The sequence below is a fragment of the Ambystoma mexicanum genome, chromosome 13 (assembly GCF_040938575.1).
Source record: "Ambystoma mexicanum isolate Mex_15411 chromosome 13, UKY_AmexF1_1, whole genome shotgun sequence".
NCBI lineage: Eukaryota > Metazoa > Chordata > Amphibia > Caudata > Ambystomatidae > Ambystoma > Ambystoma mexicanum.
The window spans coordinates 653820904-653848231 of record NC_090938.1 but is presented as its reverse complement, the minus strand read 5'-3'; the positions used below and the strand labels follow the sequence as shown (position 1 = coordinate 653848231).

General features: G+C 48.0%; 1 protein-coding gene across 2 annotated transcripts in view; it reads left to right on the top strand.

Annotated features, from left to right (window-relative positions):
* SP2 (Sp2 transcription factor) overlaps positions 1-27328 on the top strand; it is a 267341-nt gene that overhangs the window by 105798 nt on the left and 134215 nt on the right. For both annotated transcript variants that reach the window (XM_069634642.1, XM_069634643.1), the window contains one exon: positions 3194-3452. In XM_069634642.1, the coding sequence (XP_069490743.1) occupies positions 3194-3452 (259 nt within the window). The remainder of the gene's footprint in view (positions 1-3193; positions 3453-27328) is intronic.

Below are 27328 nucleotides of genomic sequence, written 5' to 3'. Positions count from 1 at the left end.
GCGCGTTTATTTTTTTTATTTGGTGTGGAAATCGAGAAAGCGCGGTACATCTTGAAGTGTATTTGTCTTTTTACAACTTGTGCCATTATCGTACTGTACAAATCTATCGTTTCACAGCACAAACAGTTTTCCCCACAAATAGCGTTCCTGTTGAGATTACTGCATTTGCGAATTGTGCACGCTCTACACACATTGCCTTGCTGCCCTTTTTGGAAGTATAGGAATAATGTTTGTGCTTGCTTTTGCGCAGTTGCGCTCTTCAAAACGCACTGCAACACACAGAACCATCCGTTTCAACAGCCACCCATTTTCTACCCGTTTCCACTGCAGTGTTTTCCACAGTACCACAGTTCCTTCCATTCAGCATACAATTGTGTGGTGGGTATACAATGCATGGCGCACTGCCTTCCTTCATTGGCACTTACATTGTGACATTCTGAAAGGAGCTTTATTTCATAATCTGCCACAAAAAATATTGCTAAAGGGACATATGGTGAAGATGTGATACTACAAACGGCATCATTGTTAAATACACTATGCTAAAGCAACGTTATGTTTTTAGTGCCCAAATAAAAATTATGAAATTCACTAACAACAAAATGTTGTTACAGGGACGTTATGGTTACAGGTAAAACCCCAGAAATTCGCCAGTTATTGTAAGCTAAGCAACAATAACTCACGCTACCCTACCACTGTGTACTGCAAGGACTAACACCCATGACATCAAAGAGGACATACACAAATGTTAAGTTATGGTTTCTAAGCTTACTATTACTGGCGAATTTCGGGGGGTTTTCGGTTTTACCTGTAACTGTAAAGTCCCTGTAACAATGTTTTTCCATTCAATTTCATATATATTTATTCTCTCTCTCTCTGCGGGTATGGTTTTCCCCCCCAGGTTTCTCTTTTCCTGGTGCATTTGGAACCCCACAAATGCAGGGCTCATGAAACTTAGTTTGTGGTGTGAGCCATAGGGAACTTGCTCCTGTTTCAGTTGGGGATCACAAATGGCTTCTCCAGCTCACTCCCGGTGCCCTAACCTTCCACTCTGGGCTCATTGGTTGTTGGAGGGCTCCTTGCGCCTCTCCGACTTCTCTCAGGTTCCTTTCCGCCCTCGCTACCCAGCTTGAGCGGCGCGTTCGGACGACTGGAGACAATCTGCATGTTTCTCTGGCTTCCTGTGACTGTGCAAAGCTCCTTCGCCTTGTGTCTGGTTTCTGCTTCTCTCTCGCCGTCTTCCCATCCTTTTCCCCAGCTCGGCAGCGTGGTTCTGCAGCTGGAGGAGTTTGTGTGCTGCTTTGGCTTTCTTTGCCATTCTGAAGCTTCTCTGCTTTCCGTTTTGGGTTCCCTCTCGCCAACGGGAAAGTGGCACCTCTCGAGACGCCACCTCTTCCTCTCTGTGTGCTGTGTCCTCACCACACTCTCCAGCTTCTGGATTCTCTTGCGTCTCCTTGTGTTCTCCGGCAGCTTGAAGCTCAGTGTTTCTTGCTGGCTTAATTTTTAAACTCCCACTCTACGGAAGGGAGTTGTTTGGAACCATTCTGACTTCCGCAGCAGCTAGACTGCTCACATTGGTTCAGCTGAGCAATCTTCACTCTGTGTCCTCTCTTCCTCATGTCAGTCTTTGTTGCAGTTGTAATTATATTGTTACAGCTAAGTGTTGGAGAATATTGCAGGTCACTTTCACAATATGCCATGAGGGCCTGAAGTGTTCAGGGGGTATCCCTAAAAGGGAAGGCCAATACCATGTCACACCCAATTATGTCTGTCCCTTCCCCTGAAGGTTGCCCCCCCCGCCCCCATGTGGTCCTCCCTCAAATAGCTGCCACCCAGAGTCCGCATCAGGTCAGGGCTGCCATTCCCTGGCCACATGAGGAGAGGCTACCTCTGGGAAAGGAGTGATGACCTCATCAGATTCATCACAATACACAAAGCAAAAGAGAACTGTTACTTGCTATTGACAGTGTTTTTGCTGTTGGATTGGATTCATATGCAGCCAAGCCTGTTCACCAGAGGTTGGTTCAGCATCATTAAGAATCTACAATTTGTCATATTTATATTTCAAAAAGTGTAAATAATCCTCATGGATATGTTTAAGGTGTAAAAAAGTACTCTGGGTATTTCGTTACTTAATTTTTCATGATGCTGTATACCCAGTTGGGGCAATAAAGGAAAGTACAATATGGGAGCATCTACTCTGATATTCTGAGATGTATGGGGACATCATAGAGGTGTCTGGTTACTGATTCCCCATATTTCATTTGTTACATTTGAGGAAAGCAAACTTAAATATTCCAGGCTAATCACAGAAGGTGACCTACTCGAAGCTTGCAAATCTAAAATGGAAGAGATGAAACCATAAAGTTCCAGGTCTAAACTGTTACTATTCACTCTGAGTCACTGCTTGTTAAAATCCAAAATTACATATTGGGTGCTTCAGGCAAACGTGTCCTCCACTGACGGTTTAATTTTGCATTCATATTGCCGATTTTGTTTTTTTATCCTACTCCATGACCTACCCGGCCCACTTCTGGAATATTTTTGAGGGTGTAAATCGGAACTTGCCCTGCCCTGGTATTACAGTGCCATTTGCCAGGCCAATTGGGTTAACTGAAATGTTAAAATATCGGCCCATCAACCAACCTCTCCTGGGGTTTAGTCTTAGTCAAGACCTTTAACCGTTTTACTTTTCCTACAGGTAGCATGCCCAACATCTCAGGGCAGACCTTTGAAATTCGGTTCTTAGTCTGTGTGAAATTCTTTAATTGAATCTGTTGTGACTGGGTTTCTTCCTCCCATTGTTGTGCAATCAGAACATGAGTCTACGTGATAAAGACGGTGGATGGGGGCAGGGTTCATTCTCTGACTCTGGTATTGAAGTAATGGGCTCTCTAGTGATCAGCCACTGCAGGTATCCTTTTTAACATACTCCAAATACAATGCAACCAGCTCTGGCTCTGTCCTCTGTTGGTGCCACTGACTGCTTACTCTGATTAAAGTCTTTGATTTGAACATGAATGCCCCAGTGGCTTATGAGAACTCGGTGGCCTGGGCTTGCCCTCTGTAAGATCACCTATCTGTTAGAAGGATATGAAAGCCGAGCTCACTGCCAATTTAGTGACTTGATGTCAGAGGTGGGATAATGGGGCTTGTGCTGAATCTCATAATTTATGTTGTTCTTGCTCTTTGCCAGGTATACTTCCGGACTCCATCGGGTGAGCTCCAGACTCTGCTCCTTCAAGAAGGAACTACAGCTACTGCTGTGCCAACCAAAAGCTGCAAGAAAAGCCCAGTACGCAAGGAGCGCAGCCTTCCCAAGCTTGCCCCGGCTGGGGGTGTCATCAGCTTGAATGCAGCTCAGTTGGCAGCAGCTGCCCAGGCCATGCAGACTATAAACATCAATGGGGTGCAGGTGCAAGGTGTGCCAGTCACCATAACGAACACTGGGAACGGTAAGTTTTGATCAGGTAGGAATGCAATATTGCTGTCCCAACAGGTGATACAATGTGATGCCTCTATACAATAATGGATGCACGTGATTAACTGTCCTAGGGAGGGGAGGTGAGCGAGTGAAATCTGAAGCTACCCTTCATTCTTGGAATAGGTGAAGTGTGTGACACTATGACAACATGCCCAACTTCTCAGGACAAAGCTTCTAAATTGGGGTCTTCATCTGTGTGCTTTTGCTTTCTTGAATCTGCTGTAGCTGTCTTTTTCCCACTCGTGTGCAATCGGGACATGATGATATGAGTCTTAAGTCATGAGATGGCAGAGGCGGGGCAGGGTTCTTTCTCTGACTCTGTATCAGGTTGTCGCTGATTATCTGATTGGATCTGCACCGTGGCATTTTTGGTCTTGAATCCCTGGGCTCCCTAGTGATCGGCCACTGCAGGTATCCTTTTTAACATTCTCCAAATACAATGTAGTCATCTCTCTGCCTCGGTCTTCTGTTGATGCCACTGATTGACTGTGCAATGCTCTAACTGATTAAGGTCTGTCATTTGAACATTAACACCCTCGTGACTTGCAAGAATTCTGAGGCCTAGACTTGTGCAATTTCCAAACGGTTTTATTTGTCTTGGGAGCATCAAGCTCTCCTTGGAAGCAAGACACGATGCAACACGGGTTTGATCCTCGGGTCTGCGCTTAAAAGCCTCTGGGTATTAAGCGTGTTATAACCAATTACATTGTAAACGAGTTTGGTGGGGAGGTTTGCCCTGACCAACAAGCTGAAAAACATGCCGGCAGTGTCCCATTGATGGTGAAAGGTGACTGAGCTTTCCAACAAGGTGAAATTTAATGGTACAGCCTAAAATTGATTGGCATTTGGCAGTCATGTCTATGTGAAAAAGAAATGTGGTAAGCATGTAAAAAAAAGATTGTATAGTTTAATATTGACCCAGCGTGATGCTATTAAACATTATGGGGTGATATGCAATGGTACAATATAGTAGCTGTGAAATCGAATAAGTCTACTAAGTGTCCTTTATGATAATCTGATGGTGCTGTTTGGAGCAAGATGTGATGGTGCAGACTAATTGGGCACAAAATAAGAATTCACTTCCTTGAAATTCTTGATCCTTTTAATTGGGCCTAGAGGCGAGTATTATGCAGTCTCCTTCTTTTATTCAACTGGGAGCTGCAAAGAATCAAACATCAACAAACTAAATGTTCCATTAACCTAAGAGTAAAAATGTACTAAATCTAAACCTAATCTGCTGTGTATCGACTCATGTGAACTCAAATATATAAATGACTATTGGTAGCTGCAGTTATTCAGGAGAACCTCCAGCTGCTACATCCAAAGTTAAGCGGACCAATACTTGAATGTAGCCTTTCAGTAAATGTAACAAAATATCCCTGGAGGCGCCCTACTACTTGAAATGATCTTATCAAATCCCCAAATATCCTTATTAGGTAAAGTGCAAAAAAGCATTGTATCTCAACACATTAATTATTTAATACTCAAAAATGGTTTATTACAAATTAAAATGTCACCACAACCAAAGTTTGATACGTGATGACAAAAAAATCAGTGCTAAAGGCTAGCAATAGTTAAAACATCATGAACAAATATTTAAATGTTTGTGCCGCTAACACACGTGGCACCTTTTTTCTTTTTAAAGGGCTGAACGTTTTAATGTTAAACAATGTACGGAGACATTTTTTCTTTCATGTTATTGCACTTTCGTAAAAAGCTTATGAGGAACAGTTTGTCACTTAAAAGCACATATTGAAAAGAGACAGTGATCGTAAAGGACACAGTAGTTGGAGCAGGTAGAAATGCAAAGCTGAAGGCGTGGCAGGTAGAACTAGAAAATAAAATTGGTTGAAGTGACAAGTTGACGTGTTTTTTGATTACGTCCAAGATGAAGTGTGGGGATCAGGCTTTTGCCAGTTCTGTAGCCACGACTGTGAATCTGACCTTCTGGGCCATTTCTTTTAAACACTATTCTGGTAGGAGTAGGAATGTGCAGGATTGCAGGATTCCGGAGGGCTGGAAGCTCTTGAATCGAGTTGAATGAATGTAGGGGGAGCCTCAAATGACAAATTGTTCACCAATTGCCAGAAGGCACACTCCTTCATTCATTGCAACATCACAGGACTTGCCCAGAATGCACACTGCCTCAACTGTCGGATTTCCTGGCCAAGGCCACAATATAGTCCTATCCGGACAAAACTTTGCGCAGTAAGAACACTCCAATGGTGATAGAGACAGTATGAAGTTGATTAATGTAACCTAAATTTTGTTGCTTGTTAATATGCTTAGAATCACATGCTGTGCATGTAGTCCGACATCTAGTGGTAATCCTTGTCTTTCAAGGATCGATGGGGGACGTCGGCATGGGCGTGCCTGTAACACTATCCTTAACGTGATGTGTAGTGTACCCAAAATCCCTCACGCATCGAGGGCCCTTAGATTTTTTTCCACCCAGCTAGCTGGTCACCTTATGCAGAGCTTGTAAAATTGCTAACTATTTTCTTTGTCCACAACCTACAGTCATTTCGGCCCCTTCACGACGACTTCCTGACTACCACCGCGTAAGATAACTCCTGACTTCGACAGCTGGTGCTCCGATCGCTGTCGTTCGCGTGGCCTTGGACCTCCAGCCAGGCCTACACAGTAGGGAGAGTGCGGTCCGGGGCTCTATTTCTTTTCAAGAATGTATTTCCTTCTCCCCGCTTTTCCCTTCTGGCTTTGCTGTTGCTATGGACCGGACACCCTTTAAATTTTGCCCTTATTGTAAAGGGTACCCCTGGAAGGACACACACCAGAGGTGCAATAAGTGTCTCCCTCAATCACCATGCGGCGTCCTGTCGGTCTTGCCAGTTCTTGCGTCCTAAAACTGTCAAAGACCGGCTAGTTAAACAGTGGGCGGCCTACGCCATGATGCAGGCCGAGAGTAGCTCCCCCGCAGGCGCAGGGAGTGGTGAGGTACTTAGCGACACCCGTGGCTCCGACAGGGATGCCATCGACCTATCTTGGGAGCGGCCACGTTCCAGGTCGTCTGGCCCCGGTGGGCACACCGACGGTTTTGCTATGGGGAGTGTACATCTCAGCGACGGGGACGCACACACTACTTGCGTCAACCCACAACCCCCTGGAACGCCTCCATGGACTCGGGACGGTCAGACGCCAACGGGCATGCCGATTTCTTCGACGGAACCTGCCGATCCACAGGGTCGGCAGCCCTACCGCTTAAGCGGCATGCGTCCGGGCAGTCTACTGACAAGGGCATTGAGCCGCCTCTTGAGAGCGCGCTGACGCAGAAAGTTCTGGCGAAGCCTCTAGAACAGCTGAAACCCCGCCCAGACACACCGAACATCCGCAAGAGCCTCGCAAAGATTGTTTCGGCGGCTAGTAGGCACAAGGACTAGGGTCTCGGGAGGATAGCTAGACCTTGGTAGCAAGACAACACAGAGCCGCACAGGTTCGATCCCCGGGTCCGCGCTTAGAAACTTCTGGGTTTTAAGCACGTTATAAATAATCTTATCATATCGAGGACAGGTTGAAAGACACATCCACACTCCGAGAGAGGCAGGAAGACTATTCTGAAGGCCCCACTAGCCCCTGGCAAAGACCCTCTCTGATAAATCACAACAGTCTAAACACTCATATCCCCAAGAGGAGCTCCCTCCAGACCCCTCAGAAAGGTTTACCACTCCTAAAAGGCACAGTGAGGAAGACTTATACCCTACTGTGTCTAAATTTCAGATGACGACCTGTCCTCTTCATGATGAGGTGTTTGACCTGACAGAACCAGAGGAGGTTCGTCAGGGCCCCTATTTACAAGAAGATGATTCCTTTGAGGACCCTATTCACCAGTCCCCAGATTGGGGGTTGGGGGGGATGAACAACCAGTGGATAATCCACCATGGCTGTCGCCAACTAATACCTCTGATCCAAACACATTCTCCATGGATCTTCCTGCATCTCCTCCCATTCGACGGGCAACTCCCATAGATGAACAGATGGCATTTAATCCCATTCTGAAGAAAGCTGCAGAACATTTTCAGATTGCCCCCCAAGAAGCGGTGCAAGACACTGACTTTGTTGAGGATATTCTGAAGGAGAAACCACCTGCAAGCCAGGCTATACCCTCATTAAACTGTGTATTGCCTCTTCTTTGCTGACGTCATCGAAAACGAGGGCTGTGAACCCACGGGTTGAAGCATTTTTGCCCCTCACCTACCCTCTCTACATTCGGGGACATGTCACTCCAGATTCCCTAGAGGTGACTACAACTAGGAAAAGAGCAGGAGTACCCTTGTCCACGGGTGAGGCACCACCGGACAAGGACTGCAAGAAGTTGTATGCCCGGGGGGGAAGCTGGTCACTACTGCGGCAGCCTATTCCACCAGAATCGCCAACAATACTACGTTGTTGGCCAGCTACAGCTGCGTTCAGTGGAATCTGCTCCAGTAAGGCATGCAAGAGGTCCCTGAACCAACACGGTCACGCCTGCTGGTGGTTGTGTCAGAGGGGAGGCAGGTGAATCATAATATTCTTAAGAACACCCTAGATGCAAAATGCTTCGTTTTTCACTAACTGGAGTCTTTACAGGGCTGCATAGACCTTAGTCTTCCACAAAGAGGACATGCAAGGACTACGACTTCCATAGAGCACTTTCCCCAAAAAGGAACAATGACCCACTTCCTGCTAGTTTGCCCTTCATCCCTGCTGCTTGGCTCACCCACCCAGACTAAATTGCATGCAGATTGGGAGTCAGTAGATGGGTTTAGGAGCTGTTGCTGGGTGGTAAGAAAGGGGCTGAATCAGTCTTGCATGTTGAGATGATGCAGCCAACATCTGACCACATCCTTTTCCGTTTGCACCCTTGCCATTTTTAGATTGCTTCATGGAAGAAAATAAAGCAATCCGCCACTAAAACTGTAAACTAAACCACCTTGCATCATATACCTTTTCCCTCTGTTACCATTTGTTATGTGTGCTTTTCCAAATGTATTGGCACTGGCTAAGAGGCATGTCAATCTTCATCTAAACTGTATCTGAATGGGAGGCGCAGAGGTCCCCTGTTGCCTCGTGCTCTGTTTTCTGATTTTGTATTTTGGGTCTGATGACCTTTTAAATCTTGACTACAATGCACAGATTGCATAGGGGAAAACTTGGCCTGATGTCGTAGTGGAATGCTGCTTACTAGATCTAATTGGTGTCCCAGAAAAATACTTGTATATATCGTGACGCTGTCCCGCGTATGCGACAATTGTGAAATTCTTAGAACCAAACTAAACCTTGCATTTCAGCATTGTAATCTTGCAGTCTTTAGTTTGCAGAAGACCATAGACAGAAAGCCCTTGCACCACAGTTTCAGTGCCTCATGCATCCTACAGCCCCAAACGTTCTAGATGTTTTCTGGAATAACCTGCAACTATTGATGCATTTTGGGTGTGTTTAGTCTGAGTCTCTAACATTAAACGGAAAAGCAAAACTACAATGAATAAATTTCAAAGTATGTCTGTGTCTGGCCGTGGAGGAATACTTCGTATTTGATCATCTGCGGCCACGTAAGTACTGATCTGCGGCTATTAACTATGTGACAATGCCCATCTATACGTTGCAGACACAAAGCCCTCTGCTAAACTCGCTCTAGCACCACTCATCAACCTCTGAACTCCGCGCATGACACCCGCTTGCTAGAAATATTATTGTTACCATGATGCCTATACAATGCATGGTGAGCTGCAAGCGTGCATCGCTGTGCGCAAATATATAACTTCGCCTGATAAGGCGCCGGCACTGTTTCACATCGAACTTGTTGCTGTGACCAGTAACTTTTTTGCAACACCGTACCTACTGCTATGCCCTGCATATTGCCTGCCGCACACCTGTTATTCACTACAGGTTTAATTGTATCATGTAAACTGCCTATTAGTACGCCTTGCCACCTGCATCTAGTATCAAGCTTACCTACGGGCCTCTTCCCTTCTTACCTAATGCCCACTGCGGAATGCCTATTTCCTCCTTTACTTAAGCATGCATGATTAGTCTCTCAAACACGAGCTACACTATTTTGCAATACTATGTCCTACCTTTATTTTGCCCCACTGCTTACTCAACATTCTGTACTGTTTTTTTTTGTTTTTAATAGGTGCTAATCTGCCACTTTGTGCTATTTTGAATTTAGGTGCTTATCTAGCCATCTTGTACTACACTGCACTGCCCCACTGACCCACCCCAACCCAGACTTAACTAACCCAGCAGCCCAGGCTGCTCTCCAAAATATCTCTACAACATCAGCCTCCAACACCACACACCTTCGCAGCCACACTATGTTCACCTGGCTTACACCGATCATGTCCCCCCTTCTGCGTCATACTGGACAATGTACCTTGTAGCGCTAACTACATAGCCCACAGGAACGGCCTGGCTAAACTCGCCTGTCCTAGACATCACCCCATACCGTGCCCCACACCCTTCCTACCACCACTCCCCCGTTCCCACCCACTCACCACTTGCCCTCCACATCACCCACCAACATAGGCTCCCCCGCCACCACCAACACAACACACAGCCACCTCAGACCCAACACCGTGCCTAACCACACCAAGCCTCTTGCCAGCCCCAAGCCTCCGGGACCCTCCCGACCCCTCCTCTCTCTCTCTCTCTCCCAATCTCACAACCCGCAACAATAGACTAGGCACTACTATCTAACACAACCAGCAAGCCCACTGCCAAACTCAATTCCAAAAACTATAAGGAACACAAGGCCCCCAACAAACCCACACTTATCTTTAGCCATCCCGGATAATAACAGCATCCTCAGAGCCGATAGACCCAACGCTAGTGGAGGAGGCGTAGCAATCATCTACAAACCCCCTTTAAACTTCAGATCAGCGGCCTCAGTGTCACATCCTGCAAACTACCCACAGTCAAGTTACAAACCACCCCCACAAGTACCATCACTTTCCACCTCCTATACAGACCCCCAGGCTCCCCTGGGGTCTTCGAAGAAGACATCACATCCCTCATTGCTGAAAATGCCAAGCCCTCGGCACAAATCATCATCATCCTCAGGGACCTCAACCTAGGTTACTGCGACCCAAACGATGCACCTGCCGCATCCTTAGCCAACGCACATGGCTTCGTACAACTCATTGTCCACCCCACCCACCAGAAAGGCAGAATCATTGACTGGGTAGCGACCCACAACTGCAACACACTCTGCAAGGACCCCCAACCTCTGACACGGACGGATCACCACCTCATCCTCCTCGAGGTCAACACCAACCAACCAATGCCCAATAAAAGCCCCTTAGCTCCAGCCTGCCCCACCAGGAACAAACACAATATTACTGCTGAAGCACTAATACCCTTAATCCTACCCACCCTCAATGCATTCCCAACCAATGCTGACCTAAACCTACTGGTCGACACCCTCAATGATTCCATGGCCAAGGCGATGCACACTTTTGCCCCTCTGAAACTACGCAAAGTCAAACCAAGAGCTCACCTGAACTCCTGGTACACCCCCGAACTTAAGCTACTCAGAAAAAAGAAAGCTAAAGCACAACTCACCTGGAAAACCAACCCTACCACGGAAAACAAATCCACTCTCACGACCATATCTTCCCTATACAAAAATGAAATAATGCGCACTAAAAAAGAGGTATACAACATCAGGATTGATCAGGCTGGATCCTCTACTAAAGAATTATTTAAAATCCTAAAAGAATTGGAAAATCCCAATCCACCCGCAGATACCTGCTCAAAAGACAAACCTTGGTGCACCAGTATCCAAAACGCCCTTAACAAAAAATCATAGGGCTCCAAACTAAAATTGAGGACAAACGCCAACAACTCTCTAATAATAAACTCACCAACCTTGGCTCACCTACGCCCAGAAATACTAAATCAGGCTTCACTTTCAAGAAAGTAACTACGGTAGAAGTTTAGAAAATCATCACCTCACTAAAGCCCTCAAACTGCAAAGGGGATAGCTGTCCCGCCCAGATCATAAAGGACGCAGCCAGAGACCTTTCCCCCTTCATCACGAAACTCATCAACCTATCATTCCTCAACAATTCATTCCCCAGTAATCTAAAACAATCATGGGTTCTCCCACTCCTGGAAAAAACAATCTCTTGACCCAGCCATCCCCACCAACTACAGACCCATCACCACAGTTCCCTTCCTATTAAAAATCTTGGACAGTCGAATACCTCCAAATTCAGGAATACCTAGAATCCAACCAACTGCTAGGAATATGCCAATCTGGCTTCAGACCTCAACACGGAACAGAAACGGCCCTTGTTGACCTCAAAAGTCAAATTGATGAAATTAAAGACAAAGGCAATACCGCAATCCTACTCCTCTTAGACCTCTCAGCGGCCTTCGACCCGGTCGACCGTAAAATCCTCTGCAGCCACCGCAGCTCACTTCTCCTCTGCTGCAGTCACATGGATACAATCCTTTCTGACAAACAGAACCATGCGGGTCTTCTCATCTATAGATGCAGCAGACCCCATCCCCATCTCCTGCGGAGTCCCACAAGGCTCCTGCGTCTCCCCCACTTTGTATAACATATTTACAAAGCCACTATTTGACCAACTGGACCGTCTGGGTGTCGCCTATACAAATTACGCAGATACTCCTTACCATCACAGGCAACTACCAGACAGACGTCCCCCGGATAAACAAAATATTCTCCATCATTCAGGCATGGATGGCCTCCCATGGCCTCTGCTTGAACGATGAGAAAACCGAGCTCCTCCTTGTCGGCTCTCCCAGCAACCTGGCAAAATTGATTCCCAAATACAACATTGCTATCGATGGTCACACCATCCCCATCGCCAAAAGCTTAGAAACTAACATGATTGCCTCAGCTTCTGCTTACACCGGCAAACAACAGGGCCAATAGACCCTTCCTATCTTCCAACAGTTGCCTTACTCTTGCAAGAGCCCCTCATACAATCCAAACTGGATTACTGCACTGGCCTGTACCTAGGTGCCAACCAATCAATAATTAACAAACTACAAATACTTCAAAATAACGCATTACGCGCAGCACTCTCCACTGCCAGGAAATCCTGCAAATGGCTCTCCATCTGCCTCACATGCAAGGCCTTAAACCACTTAGCCCCACCTTATCTCACCAACAAATTCACCTTGAAACTCGCCACTAGAACTAATTGATCCTCCAATACCCTATGCTTGTCCGTGCCCAGATTCCTCTTAAAAAGAGCTGCAGGAGCTAGCTTCACAGTAATTGCCCCCCAACTCTGGAACACCTTACCACTCTACATTAAAACTATCGAGTCCTTTCAGATCTTCAGGAAACATGTTATCAGATGGCTCCTGAACAATGAGTAACCCCACTCTGTAAATTGTTGTTTTTTGGTATCTGTAGTTTCTCCCAGTATGGGAGTACCCTTCCATTGCTCAAAATGTCTGTATACCTTGTAAACTGCTGTAATTGGAATCTGTATGCATCACAACTATGTAACCGTCTTCTTATGCGCCCTTCTACCTCCGGGTTTGGAGCACTATACTCTGCGCTTTTGTAATTAATCAAAGGCGTGGCCACACTCCTGCACGCATCTGCTTTCACATAAAACGACAACATTTCTGCCATAAGAATGTAGCTACCTTTCACGACAAAAATTTGAACTGTAGCTACACACATAACCAACTATCCTCTTACACACCTCCAGCTTATTTCCGGAGTGTACATCTCTCCACCCATACACATGCCAATTAGATATGGGTGGCTAGCAGGCACTTGACCAAGCCCCCATAACCTTTACTGGTCATTATGCACGCACACATACTAACCTCTCCCAACTTTCCCTTACTTGGGTCCCTCCGAAGGCGTGCTGGAACCATACTCGTGGTGAAAGGCGCTATACAAATGATGAAATTAAATACCTCTGTTCTTAGTATCGTATCTTATCCTACAATTTCTTCTACAACCTTTTTGATGATGACTCATTCTTTCCTTAACTTTAAGCTGACCATATGAATCAAATTGTCTCACTGCTCTCTGCCACTGGATGACACTTTCTCGTGCCCTAACTGCCTTTGCTTCACTCCATACTTTCCTCTAGCTGACTTGCACGTGCGCCCATGCCTTTCAACCTCTGGGTTTCTATGAGAGCTTCACCATTTATTGCCTCCCCTAGAGTTTCAACACTGAACCTAACGCCAACACGTCACTTACCATCGATACTCCAGTTCACAATAGATTGGACTACTGCCTCAGTCTCCTACTGGACCTTTTGTACTCCATTGCCACAAAACCGTTCTTTCCTTTGTAACTTGCACTCTTTCCATTCTCCAACGCTCTTCTACAAACTCTGCCGATGGTATTCACGCTGGCTCTCTAGTCCATTCGTATGGACATTTCTCCTCTTGGTCTACTATGCCCGAGCCATCGATCTGGATCAGGAAACCAAGGGCACAGTGAACTGCTGGAGTTGAAATTACCATGCTGCACAGCATTTGCTCCGGTTGAGCAGGCCCTTGAAAATCTGAGGGCACTTGTGCAAGAATTCCCTTCTACTGGATCTAAACATTTAATAGAGTACGGTTCTGACCTAAATATTCAAATATTTTGAAGAGTGTGACCAAGCTCCATGATTGCCATAGCTCTTGGAAGATCGTGTTTATGGCTTCATTATATCTAGCATGGCCATCTAGGGAAGTCTTTAAAAGGCTTATTGCGGTGCTCGCTTTTCCTCTGGATTTGCAACGTGGAAATTGGGAGCAGTAACTTTCAGTTGCAAGATAATCAACAACACGTTATCAGGAAGGCAAAAAATTGCGTATTTGGTTTCCAGGTCGCCCAGGAGAAAAGCTTCATCAATTTTGGGGAATGTAGTACTAAAACGTTCAGATTCTGGTTACTTCATTAGACTAGTACAGTGCACTTTGGGATAGTTGCTACTGCACAGATTCTGTTTCGGCTATTTCAGAAGAGCACTATAGAGCCTTATGGGATATTTCTTTGCTTTTGACATGCCAAATGATGCAGAATGTATAAAGCGGTCTTGAACTGTGGAACTATTCCTCCCAGCCCTAAAAATAAGTGATGTATAGGCCACTTTTACTCCCTAAAAAAGGCACATACTCCCCAAAAATATTGGGCAGTAAAAATACTTAAATGGTATGCACACATGGTACCCTTCCTTCTACTTTCAGCCACAAAGCTCTGTGGAGATGTTTTGACCAGTAGCACAAGTAGTGCCACAGGAAGAAACTATTGCTGCCTGATATGAAGAGGTAAACGTATATCTTTTAATGTGCATAAATAACTATGTACAAATAATTATTACAAAACTGTTAGGTAGTATTTTATAAGAGTACAAATATTTAACTATTTGGAATTGGACATGTACTGTTTTACCCCCTAAAAAATCATTGTACTCCCAACTTCAAAAACGTTAGTAAAATACTCCCAGTTGCAAATTTTACCTGGAGCACCGATTTCCACGCTCTGCTGGCCAACGATGCAAATCCTGAGACCAATGCCCAAGTGTCCTCCAATTCACTCTACATCATCAGTAGACCTATGACACATGGCTAGCTGCCCCATAATGCACTTAGCTCGGAAGGGAGGATGCTGAACCCCAGATGGACCTCTGAACATTTTTGGGCCTTCCAGGCCTATTCATAAACCCACCCAGACTCCTATTGGTTGAAGACTAGCTAATGAACCTAGGAGCATAGATGGGATGTTAATAGTTGAACTGGCTTGTTCAAAAACGGCAACAAGAACCGATTGCCACTGTAGAGGAGAATGATTGGTTTCCTCTCCTGACTTCCCATCTTAGTGCAGGAATGCTTTCGCAGAACAAGTCACGCTGAGCATCCAGTGAAAACTGCTGCACCCTCTGCTAGCATCTTGTCTCTATTTTTTTGGCATGCAGTTTTTTTGTTTTTTAATTATTCCTTGCTCTTTTACCCTTACCTAAACACAAAACCTATTGATTCCATGTAATAAATTAAAAAAGCAACCGGTTTTGTGCTAGCTACATTTTTCAAAGGTGAAGCCAAACCAAACAGCCACAGTACTGGACAGATTAGTCAGGTTTGAGCCAAAATAGGGTTGACCTTCAGTGCTGCAATGCAATGGGTTAACATAGTATAGAAAGTATGCTACAAACCGAAGAGAAGTTCATTCATAGTGTCATTGCTAACACAATCAACAAATCCTAATGCACATAGGTAAAAACATACTTGTGAAGGAATAGGTTATATAAAAGCTTATGTACATGTTTATTGCACACAATCTCAAACTAAGCTTAAAATGTTTTCATTGTAATCTATTCCATCACAGCTGTGTGTTAATTTCACACTCTATAAATGTCACGCCATAATAAGTAAAATAATTCCTGCTTGGTCGGTCCAGCATTGCATCTGTGCCAAAAAAAGCACTCAACGTCTCTAGGCGACCAGTTGACACACAGTGGGTTGGAACTGTTCCGGTTGAAGCACAATGGTTTGTATTGGCAGCCAAAATGGAGAAGAAAAAGAATCCACAAGTGAAAATAATGAGGGGGAGGGCTGGGGGGGGGAGGGGGAGTGGGATAAGATCCAGTGGCTGGGATATGCCCTCATTTTTATTTTTGTATTTTGATCGGTGGGAGGCGCTACTCCCCAAGGGTTTCTAATTGCATGACCCAACTAAACGTAAGAGGGAAGGAACATAGAAGGGTGTTCAGACCACAAGAGATTCAACTTTTGATTCAGAAAATTGACAAATTATCAATTGAGCAGATCCAGTCTGGTAGAGAATTCCAGAGCTTGGCAGCCAGTATCCCCCTAAATATAACAAATGCCCTAGATCTTTTGAAGTGATGGATATACATGCTGTTAGGTTTGGTGAATCTCTGAGCGCTTGAGAAGCGCCACTTGAAGCAGTGTTTAGCTAATAAGGGGCAGTGCCACAAAGGACTTTGTCAGCCAGGTTATGCAGTTTAAAAGAAATTCGCCTTTTTATAGGCAGCCAATGAAGTTTCTACTGAATGGGAGACATTTGTGAAGCTCTGATTGCATCTGTGGCTATCCTAGCTACGGTGTTCTGGAGCACCTGCAGTTGATGAATGGAGTATTTGGCCGCACCTCATAATCTGCTACAGTAGTCCAGTCTGGAACCTACAAATGTTCGTGAAATAGTGGCATAATGATGTTCTGACAGAAAGGGCCTGATTATACCGGTGTGGCATTAGATTATCATTATTGTTCTTCTGTACTTGGTTTATACGCCAGCATATAAAGGGAGTAGTCTGAGGTCATGGCCAGTGTTTTAATCTTGGACTGAATTTTTATAGTATGCTCTGTGAGGGTGAAGTCTGAGGGACATCAAGAAGAATTTGAGTTTTACTTTGATTGAAACCTAGCTAATTCTAAGCCATTCACTGTTCTACAAAATTAAAAACGGACTGAATATTGCTAATATTGGAATGCTCTCCATCAAGATGAAAGATAATTGGTGTATCATCCACATGGTTTTGGAAGATGGCTTTCGAGGAGATCATGGTATGGCTTCACATAGTTGGTAAAAAGATGGGAGAGATGCAGGAGCCCTGGGTCACATCATTTAACAAGTTCAGAGTTGTACACAAATTCATTGTCTCTTACGCATGATATATGTTTGCTTAAAAATGATAATATCAATTTGACTGAATTCCTTGATGCTGAACCCACTTTTCTAAAGCTATCCCACAGCAGTGAATGATAAATGTGTTGAATGCAGCACAGACCCAGCAGCATCAAAAGACTCATAAGGAGGCCACCAAGTGGCGCATGCATAATGGCGGCCAGATCGCTTTGTTCCGTCCCCTGCCCTGGTTCCAAGCAGAGAATCTGCGGAGTTTTGCGCTCAGGACCCACACTAAACAGGCTTCAGAGCGGTGGAGATATAGTTGGGCACCAGTGGCCCAACAATGATATATCCCTGTCCCTGAAGTAGGGAAGAAAATCAACCATTTGGCGGGAAGTCACTCTGGACCGTTGAGAACCGCCTCAGTGCAAAGATACGATATACGATGCGGCATACCATGGGGCAGTCTGGCGTGCTCGTCGGCGAGAGGGGGCTCCCGCTCGGCCAGGACTGAAGGTGCGCGACAACCCAGAGTGGATCCGGTTGTGCTCAGGCCACCCGGGCAGCAAGGAGTCGGAACAGCCCGGAGACCTGAGCTGGCCGTGATCGTGCAACGGGAGGCTGACGGACCTCCAATACCACAGAGGATGCATACAGTTGGCAGGTGGAGCTGTTGCGGGGGCTCCCCTCCCTCCCTCCATATAGGAGAGAAGAGGTGAGAAATGTGGGGCTGCAACACAGTAGGGGACCTGGCGGAACCCCAAGGACTGGTGCTGGGCTGGCAGTGAAGATCCTGGCGCTGCACGCCCAGAACTGGATACGGTGCAAGGCAGTGAGGCCCTGGTGGGTGCATCTACTCGCCACCTCACTTCTGCCCAGTCAGTGAGGCCAAAACGGGCTACAGGAATGTAAAGGTCACCGAATATGGTTTTCTGGAACTTGCCATTTTGAGGCATGGAGGGAGGCACTAGGAACCCCAGATGGAGGCGGCCCCACTAAAAGTGGTGAGACGAGGCCTTGATTTTTGAAGACACTGGGTGAGTTGGATCGGGTGGGGTCTACGCGACCCGGAGAATAGACCGGAGTGGCCTGAGGTGCAGAACAGTAAACGGGTGTGACGAAGTAGGAGTGTGAGGATCGGCCCAGGACCGTGAGCGCCAAGACCCAGCACAGGCAGTGCAGAAGGGAGAGGCGAAACCCGCGGACTGGAGTGTGTAGGAGGCTCGCAAAAAGAAATCCAGGTGAGTTGAGGGGAGCAGAGGAACAATATGTCTGGAGGTTCAAGTCAGGTGGATGAGTTGGCAGGCAGCGCTGTTGCAGTTTCAGTACCTCAATGGAGGCAACATGACGGAGGCGAAGGGAGACGGTGGGCTGCACCCCAGGTCTGCAGAGATTTGCACCATCAAGAGCAATATTCAAATGATCCTGGAGGAAATGCGGGGAATGCAAACTGACATTCGGGTTAAAGTGGCAGACTTAACAGCGAATGTGAACACTTGGTGGAGCGAATGGGGTTGAGTCAAATCAAGCCGCCTCATGGTTGATGGAAGCACAGTTCGAGGTCTCTCCCTGCAAAATTGAGGAGGGGGAGGAGGAAATGGGCCTGAAAATGGATGATATGGAAAGCCGAGAGGTGCAATAATCTTTTTTCTTTTTGTATCTTTTTTTTTTTTTTGCCTAAAAGAGAAGGAAGGGGAGTCAATGGTTGGACTTGAGAGGATAGCCAGGAAATCATCGGGATGGTCCTAAGATCAAAGGCAGGTGAGCGAGTTGCCCTGCACCTGGTGCACTGTGCAGGTGGAGGAAACAAAGGGACCTGGTCAGTACTGGCCAGGCTGCATTACTACCGGGATATGGCTTACATCCTGGAGAAGGCAAGGCGGATGGGGGCTATTGCCTATGGAGACTCCAAGTGGCATTTTCCAGGGCCTCTCGGCCCAGACCCTCCTGATGCGCAAGAAGTGTGATTCCCTTACTAGTTGGCTTCAGGAGAAGGGGGTGCGATACAGGTGGGGGTACCCTTTTGCGATTATATTTGAATGGGGAGGAGAGAGATATCCCCTTGTGTTGGAGGAACACATTACAGGGGCACACCAGGACCACCACGGAGTGAAGGCCCGTTGGAAGGGAGATGGCTGCGGAGGCCGCAGACTGAGCATCGAAGGTGCAAGTTGCCAGGATCCAGGAAATTCCAGAAACGGAATACCCCTTCCCCAGGAAAGGAGGAGGGTACATGGGGGGGGGGGGGGCACGGAGGGGGCAGGTCAATGGCAAAGTGTTATTTGTGTTTCAGGGGTCGGTGGACCCAGAGCTTGGAACTCAGTTGGACATATTAGTTGGTATTGCGCGGGGTATAGTGGGGAGAATTGGATGAGTTACAGGACATTCAAGTTTGGGGAGGACTGTTCCCTCGTTGTTGTTGTTCTAAGCCTTAGGGGAGGGTGTTGGGATAAAAAGGGAGAAGCCTGGTGGGATGGGGTGGAAGACCAAGCAAGGCCCCAGAGAGAGGAGTGGGATATCGGGGTGTTATATCTCAGTGGGGAAGCTGGGTACCCAACGGAGACAGAACAGAGGTCCCCCTGCCTCTGTGGTATGGTTGGCAAGTCTGAAATTCTGGTCTGGGGGGGGGGGGGGGCTGGTTTGGGTTGGAGGAGTACAGGGGGGGGGGCAATAGCTTGGGACATAGTGGGAATGAAGGGGTGAGGGGAGGATGGGGTGACGAACAAGGTAATCCGGGCAGGGGCGGCATTCCCAGTGGTTTGACTGTTGTGGCCATAATGGCCGGATGCACGGTCGGATGCCACATTTGGGGACGGGAGAGGGGATTGGGAGTGGGGGGGGGGGGGAGAATCCATGCAGTGGCTCTTGTGAACGGACGGATGAAGTACCAGCGGGTACATGAGCAGGATAACTGGCAAAAGGTGAGAAAGGGTTATGGCTGAGGTGAAAATCGCCACCCTGAACGCTCAGAGACTAAACTCTCCAAACAGATCGCTGGGTAGCAACATGTTTTGCAAGCAGCAATTGGCAATTCCCCTTTTGGGGGTGATCAACTATAAGCAGGGGCCGGAATCTGTAATAAAGGGTAAGGATGTTGGCATGAACTTGGGATTCCCAAAGGGACCGCAAGAAGGAAGGGGTAGGTATCCTACTAGGGAAAGCCTTTAGGTTGACAGAGGTCCACGTCAAGAGAGGGTGTGGGGCCGGTTCCTGGGGTTAAAGGTACTGACGGAATGCGCATTACATTAGCTACCCTATACGTGGCCAGCGTGGGGCAGTTGAGGTTCTTGCACCAGATATTTGAGAGGCTGGGCAGAGGGTGCAACAATTTTAGGGGGCAATAATCTGGTTGCGGACCCAGTGTTAGATTAGTGATCGGCAAAGGGAGGAGGGCCAAGAGTGGCGGGTAAAGAAAAGATCACCTTCCAGAATCTCCTGCAGGACTATTACTGGGCTGAGGTTTGGCAGAGTCATTCTCCCGGGTCAGGGGGGTTATACATTTTTCTCCCCAAACATCAGACATATACCATGATGATCTGCTGCTGGTTCCGCTAGACCGTGAACGAGAGGTGAGGGCGCCCAAATTGAGGTGGTTACCTTGTCATTTCACAAGATGCTGGTAGCAGAGTGGAAGGTACTGAAACATTCGCAGCCATTCCGCTGGAGGTGTAATGACAATTTGTTGAGGGACCAAGTATTTTGCGATTTCCTAGGGAAGGAGGTGCACGCGTGTTTGATAACTGGAAGATTGGCATTGCAATATTGTGGGAGGCTGCTAAGGCCACGTTCAGGGGACTCCTCATCGCTAAAAGGTTGCACAAGAAAAGGGTAAGGTGGCCGATTGAGGCCAGGATCTGGGGAGATGAGGGACAAAAGGTAGCACTGATGGGGGAGGTAATAGAGTCTAAGGTTTACACGACAGAGGTACTACGAACGCAGAGACGGATGCAGGTTGGAGAGAAGAGTGGATGGCGTACGGGGCACCGACGGAAGTATAGTGGATAGAGATGATCACATCCCAGCTCGGTTTGCAGGCTTCTGTCGGGAGCTATACACCAAACCGGTGGAGGCGAGAGGAGATGTAGGACTCCCTGGCTGATCAACTCCCCAAGCTTACGGGGGTGGGGAGGTAACACGAGAAGAGATGCTGCAGGCAATCCAAAGACTAAAAGCTGGGAGGCCCCCGGGGGAGGACGGGTTCACTGCAAACTTTTACTATCCGTATCAATCTCTATTGGCGGCACCCCTGGCTAAGTTATTCAACTCAATTGTGGGGGAGGGCATGGTACTACTGCTGTTTCTCCATGCTTTAAAAGCAGCTATTCTGAAGCTGGGGAAAGATATGGCAGTGTGTGGCATGTACAGGCCAATCTCCCTGCTCAACATGGACTCCAACATTTTTGCTAAAATCCTGGCGTCCTGTTTGGAATCATGTCTGCCCAGACTAATCCAGACCAGGCAGGCTTTATAATACCTAGACGTGGGGCTGACAACATGCAAAGGCGCTCCATTTTCTTAACACCCCAGAGGTGAGGGATGAGAGGGCACTGCTGTTGGCATTGGATGCTGAGAAGGCTTTCAACCGAGTGAGCTGGGCCTTCGTGGGGGGAGGTCCTCTCGACCGTAGGGATGGGCCTGAAATGGAAGGGATGGATGGTGGCTTTATACTAGAGTCCGACTGCCAGGCTGGTTGTCAATGGGAGTGTCGCAGGCCTTCCCGCTACAGCGGGGCACGCGACCGGGATGTCCGCTCTCCCCATTGCTTTATGCATTGGTAATGAAGCCATGGGTGGCGGTGATGAGGGAATAAGTGGAGTCTTGGTAGGGGGAGTAAAGTGCAAGGTTAGCCTCTTTGCGGATGATGCCCTGCTTGTACACCAAGCCGCCGTGATCGATGCCCCCTATGTTGGAGAGATTGGCGCGATGTGTGGAGCTATCCGGTTTTTAAGTCCATTTGGGAAAATTGGTGGCCTATGAAGTAGGGGGACTGTTGGAAACAGAAAGGATATATTGAGGTTGCTGTTTCAGTTACGGGAAGACTGTTTTCTGGGGATACAGGTAACGCACCACTATGGGGATCTTTTCCCTGAAAACTTCCTGCCATTATGGATGGCTGTGAAAAGGGGCATGGAGAGATGGGCAAGGTTGGGGCTATCGTGGACAGTGCGTTTAAACTGTATTAAGATGGTGGTGCTACCTACATTTGTTTTCCTATTCGAAATGCTCCTGATGGTGATCTTTTCTCGTCGAAGTGAAGGCGGCCATGCTGAAATTCCTCTCGGCAGGGGCAAAACATAAGCTGGCATACAGGACATTGTTCTTGCCAAAGGAGGGTGTCTGGATCTTGAGACTTAGTACAAGGCGACTCAGCTCAAGATCCTGGTTGATCACCTGCAGCACTGGGTACCAATTGACAACGCAATTTTGGCCCCAGTTTCCCTAGATGACTGGTTGTCGGTGCCTAGATCCTGCATCCCATGGAGGGTGCTAAGCCACCAGGCTCTGTGGTCTAAGGGAGGGAGGGAAGGAGGCAGGGAGGGAGGGAGGGAGGGGGGGGTAGATGGCTTACTACATGGCAATAGTCTTTGAGTTGTATATGGGCCCCACTCCTGAGGGACAGGATTGAGGATCCGTTGCCAATCCGTCTCTGGTATGAGGCCGGGCCGAGCAAATGTGCGATGGGGGTGTCTTCATTGCGCTAAATCAGTTGCAGGGAGCTCTGGGCCTAGCAAGGCTGTCCCCATTCCGCTACCTGCAGTTGAAAGTGAAAATCTGAGGGAATTGGCTAGCTTTGAGCAGCTCCTGATAACGAAGAAAGGTTCCAAGGGACTCCTTGCAGGGCTGTGCAGGTCGATTCTATTGGTGAAACCCAGGGAGCCCCTCCCAGCCAAGGTCAAATGGGGTCACGATTTGGGGAAGGACATTGATGATGCATTGTGGGCACAGATGTGCAGGAGTGTGGCTAGCTCTACGATCACCCTGCAATGTAGACACCAGGCCCTGAAGCTGATAAACAGACTGTATAACCCGCCGGCTTTAATAGCAAAGATGTGCAAGGGATATGACCCTCATTGCTGGAAATGCCTCAGGGAGAGGTGGACTAAATCCACATGTGGTCGGGCTTCCCTGAGGTACAACTATATTGGAGGTAAGTTTTATCGTGGCTAAACGGGGTGGATGCGATTCAGAGGGAGCGCTCACCGTGGCTCCTCCTCTTTGGGATATGGCTGGAGGAAGAAACTGAGCCGGAAGCGAGGCATATGCTGCCGATCATGCTGGTGGCAGCTAGATGTTGCTAGCTCAAAGGTGGAAAAATCCAAGCATGCCGGTGAAAAGGGAATGGGTGGCGAAGATCCGAGCAATATGTGATATGGAATACCTCACACACCTTCTGGATGAGTCCCATCTAACATTGAGGGCCTATGGCTTCCCTTCTTTGAGAAGTCTGGAAAAGGAGGGGGAAGGAGACCCTGAGGTGAGGGGTTTGGTATGATCGCATCGGTTATGACAATGCACTTGACGTTTTGGGAATTCACAGGGGAAATGTGACTACTGAGAGATATGGTTATAATGCAGGCCTGTTGGTCCTCGAATTGTCCGGCTAGAAAGGTGGGGCTGGGGGGGTAATAACCATGGTTTGTAGTAGTGCGCACTGCAGGGGGAGGAGATTAAGAGGGGTTGACCATGGATGAGAGGTTTCAAAATGGTTTGTAATACAGTATTTGAAATGCCAATAAAGTTTAATTTTGAAAGAAAAGACCCAAATATCCTTGATCTAAGATCTGAAGGAGTGAGTCTTTGATAGCTAGCACTGCCATTTCAGTGCCTCTACCTGGGCAGACACTAGATTGTCACCAATCCCTGAATGATACCATTCTAGATGAGATTGGAATTGTAGATCCAGAGAGTTTAATAGAAACAGAGTGGTGGTAATAGGGTGGTAGTTGATAGTTATCTGGATCCAGGGAGGGCTTTTTTTTATGAAGGATGTTGCCAGCCCTGCAGATAAGGGGTGTATCGCTACTTGTACTCCCTAAAACCCTTAAAAAAATAGGCAATACTGACGCGTAGAACCTTGCACCCCTGCTTTCACCCACAAAGCTCCATGGATCTGATTGGACTAGTAGAACACGTAGTACCACAGGAAGAAACCACTATTAATACTGCCTGACTGGACAAAGTAAACCTGTTTCTGATGTTTGTTAATCTGCTTAGAATCACATGCTGTGCATAGGTCCGACATCCAGTGGTCACTGCGGAGTATTGCATTTTGTTTTTCGTAGTCGAAAAGGGGACGTCGACAAGGCGTGTCTGAAACACTATCCCTATAGTGACGTGCGTTGTACCCACAATCCCTCACGCGTCGAGGTCCCTCAGATTGTTTTTTTCCGCCCAGCTTCTGGTCGCCTTCACGCGGAGCTCCTCGAGAGACATTGCAACTCCTCGACCTTTGGTCGTTTTTTCTCTAATATTAATAATCCCTCCCTCGACGCAGTTGTAAGCTGTTCTCCGCCGAAAAGAATCTTCGACGGAGGGTCGAGCGGAAGGAATCCTTCGGCGCTGCCGAACACGTGGCCTGGCCTCGCAGGCCATATACAGTAGGGAGAGTGGGGTTGTGGGACATCTCTGGGTCTTTTCTGAGAATGCCTTTCCCTTTCTCCTTCCTTTCCCTTGGGGTGTTTATTGCGATTTATTGCCTCGGCTATGGAGAGGACACCGTTTAGGTTTTGCCCACTTTGTAAAGGCAAATTCACTTGGAAGGACAAGCACTCACGGTGTAACCGCTGCTTGCCCCTCGATCACAAGGAGGAAAGGTGCGCGGCTTGTCGGCTTCTTAAGCCTAAAACTCTAAAAGACCGAAGGGTTAAAAGGTGGGCGGCCTACGCGATGTCGAAGGCCGAAGGTTCACCCGCCGCTGCTACCACCGACAGTGACGAGGAACGCGATAACACGACCTCCGCTACGGAAGTCGAAACCCCCTCTAAGGAGCCCTTACGCGCTTCGTCGTCTGTCCCCGGCCCCGACGGGCTCGGCTCACGCCCTGCTTATGGGGATGAACACCCCGGCGACACAGACGCACACAAAGATCCACATAAACACACAACCCACGGCTCTTCTTCGACAAAGTCGAAAAGACCTTCGGCGCCCAAGGAGACGCAGGTTCCACCGGCGGCCTCCTCGGACCGTTCGGGTTCGAAGCCCCTCTCGCAGCCGCGACCTGCGACTGGGCTTTCGGCAAACAAGGGCGCTGCCACCAAACCATCGGCCGGTGCTCACCAACAGAAAGCGCAGACCGCCGTAGAGCGTTCGATACCCATAGCGTCAAACTCAAGCTTCCGCCGACAAACGAGTCGCCGACAAGCGAGTCGCAGATAGCTTAGCAAGGATCGCTGTAGCCGACGCCCAAAAGCGTACGCCGAAGATTACGTCGAGCGTTACGCATCAGTTAAAGGATACGCCAAAAAAGCCCGAAGGGAAGCAGGGACTACCCCCTTCAGTCAGGGAGTCTCCCGACTCACCTGAAGGTTTTTCGGAGGGCGACGGGACACTTTCCTCGACGCTTTGGGAGAGGTCGAGCCATTTCGAGTTAGATAACCCTATGTTTCCCCCGCCAGACCGCTCTGGGGTACCCCATGAAACAATGGAAAGACTCCACCTCTGTATGGAGAGGATGGAAAGGTTCATGACCACCCAGGCCTCTCAAACTCACAAGAGGACCAGAGAAGGGCCTCAGGAGGACCCCAGGGCCAAAAATCCGAGGCTAGTCGATCCCCAGCAGGACACAGCCTCAGACTTCCAAGATGTATATGACCTCACTGGGGAGGAACAAGACTTCGAGGAGGAAGATGATTTCATGGACAATGAAGAACAGAACCAGGAGGAATGTCTGGAAGACAGAACAGACATTATAGAAGAAGGCTTCGGGGTTAACCCAGAAGAGGGACCTCCACACCCCTGGCAATCACCATCAGTGTATTCCGACACTGATGTCCTAAACCTAACTCCTCCGGACAATTCTCCAGTTAGGAACACGTCTCCAATTGACGATCAGCCCACGTTCAATGCACTGTTGCGCAGAGCAGCAGCGCATTTCGAACTCGACACCGGGGAACTCTCTCCAGAATTGGACTTTGTAGAAAGAGTGATTAAAGAAAAACCCCCGGTCAGCCAGACCATTCCACTCCTCGCTTCAGTGAAGAGAAGGATCATACCTTCGCTGTCCACTCCCGCAATGATCAGAGGGGTCAATCCACGGATTGAAAAACTTTTCACTCCTTCACCCTCAGACCCCCTCTACATTAGGGGACATTCCATTCCGGATTCCCTAGTGGTATCTAATACTAGAAAGAGGGCAGGGGTACCACTTTCCACCAGTGAGGCACCCCCTGACAAGGAGGGCAAGAGGCTATATGCCCTTGCAAAAAGAGTTACTTCCTCGGCTGCCTTCTCAGCAAGAATTGCCAACAACAACAATTCATTGCTTGCAAGCTACGCAGACGCGCAGTGGGCCAAACTGCGAAAAGACGCCGAGGAAGCACCGGAGCCTTTACGTACGCGCCTACTGTCAACTATTGGCGAAGGAACCCAAGTGAACCAGAGCATTGTTAAAAACTCTCTGGACGCGGCAGAAACAGCAGGACGTTCCTTGGTACAAGGAATACTCCTAAAGCGCCATGTATGGCTGCGCAACTCAGGCTTTAAACCAGAGACACAGGCGTCTTTGATAAATAAACCTGTCGAGGACGCTAACCTCTTCGGAAAAGCGGTAGATGAAGCCCTAGAGATGGCTAAAAAAGAGTTCGACACTATCAAGACTCTTGACCAAATCTCTAAGCCCACTACCAGGCGCGGCTATGGCAACAAACGCTTTTTTCGTGGCCAACGCCAACACCAACAACAAAATCAACATCAGCAATACCCTGCCACCAATTACCAAACCAATAGTGGGCAGTACAGCCAAAGAGGCCAACGCCGGGGCAAAGGGAGGGGTCGGGGATCCACCCCCAGAGGCTCCCAAGCCCCCAACAACTCCAAGTGACGCGAAGATTCGCGTCCCCTCCCATGCAACACCGGTCGGGGGCCGGATAACATCCTTTCTTCCTGCATGGGAGGAGATAACGTCAGACCGTTGGGTACTGTCCACCGTAGCCCACGGATACTGTATCGAATTCAACAGTTCCCCATCCTACAGACCCCCGAGGGGACGTCGCATGACACCGGAACATCTTGCCATCCTTCTCCAAGAAGTACAACTACTGCTGGAA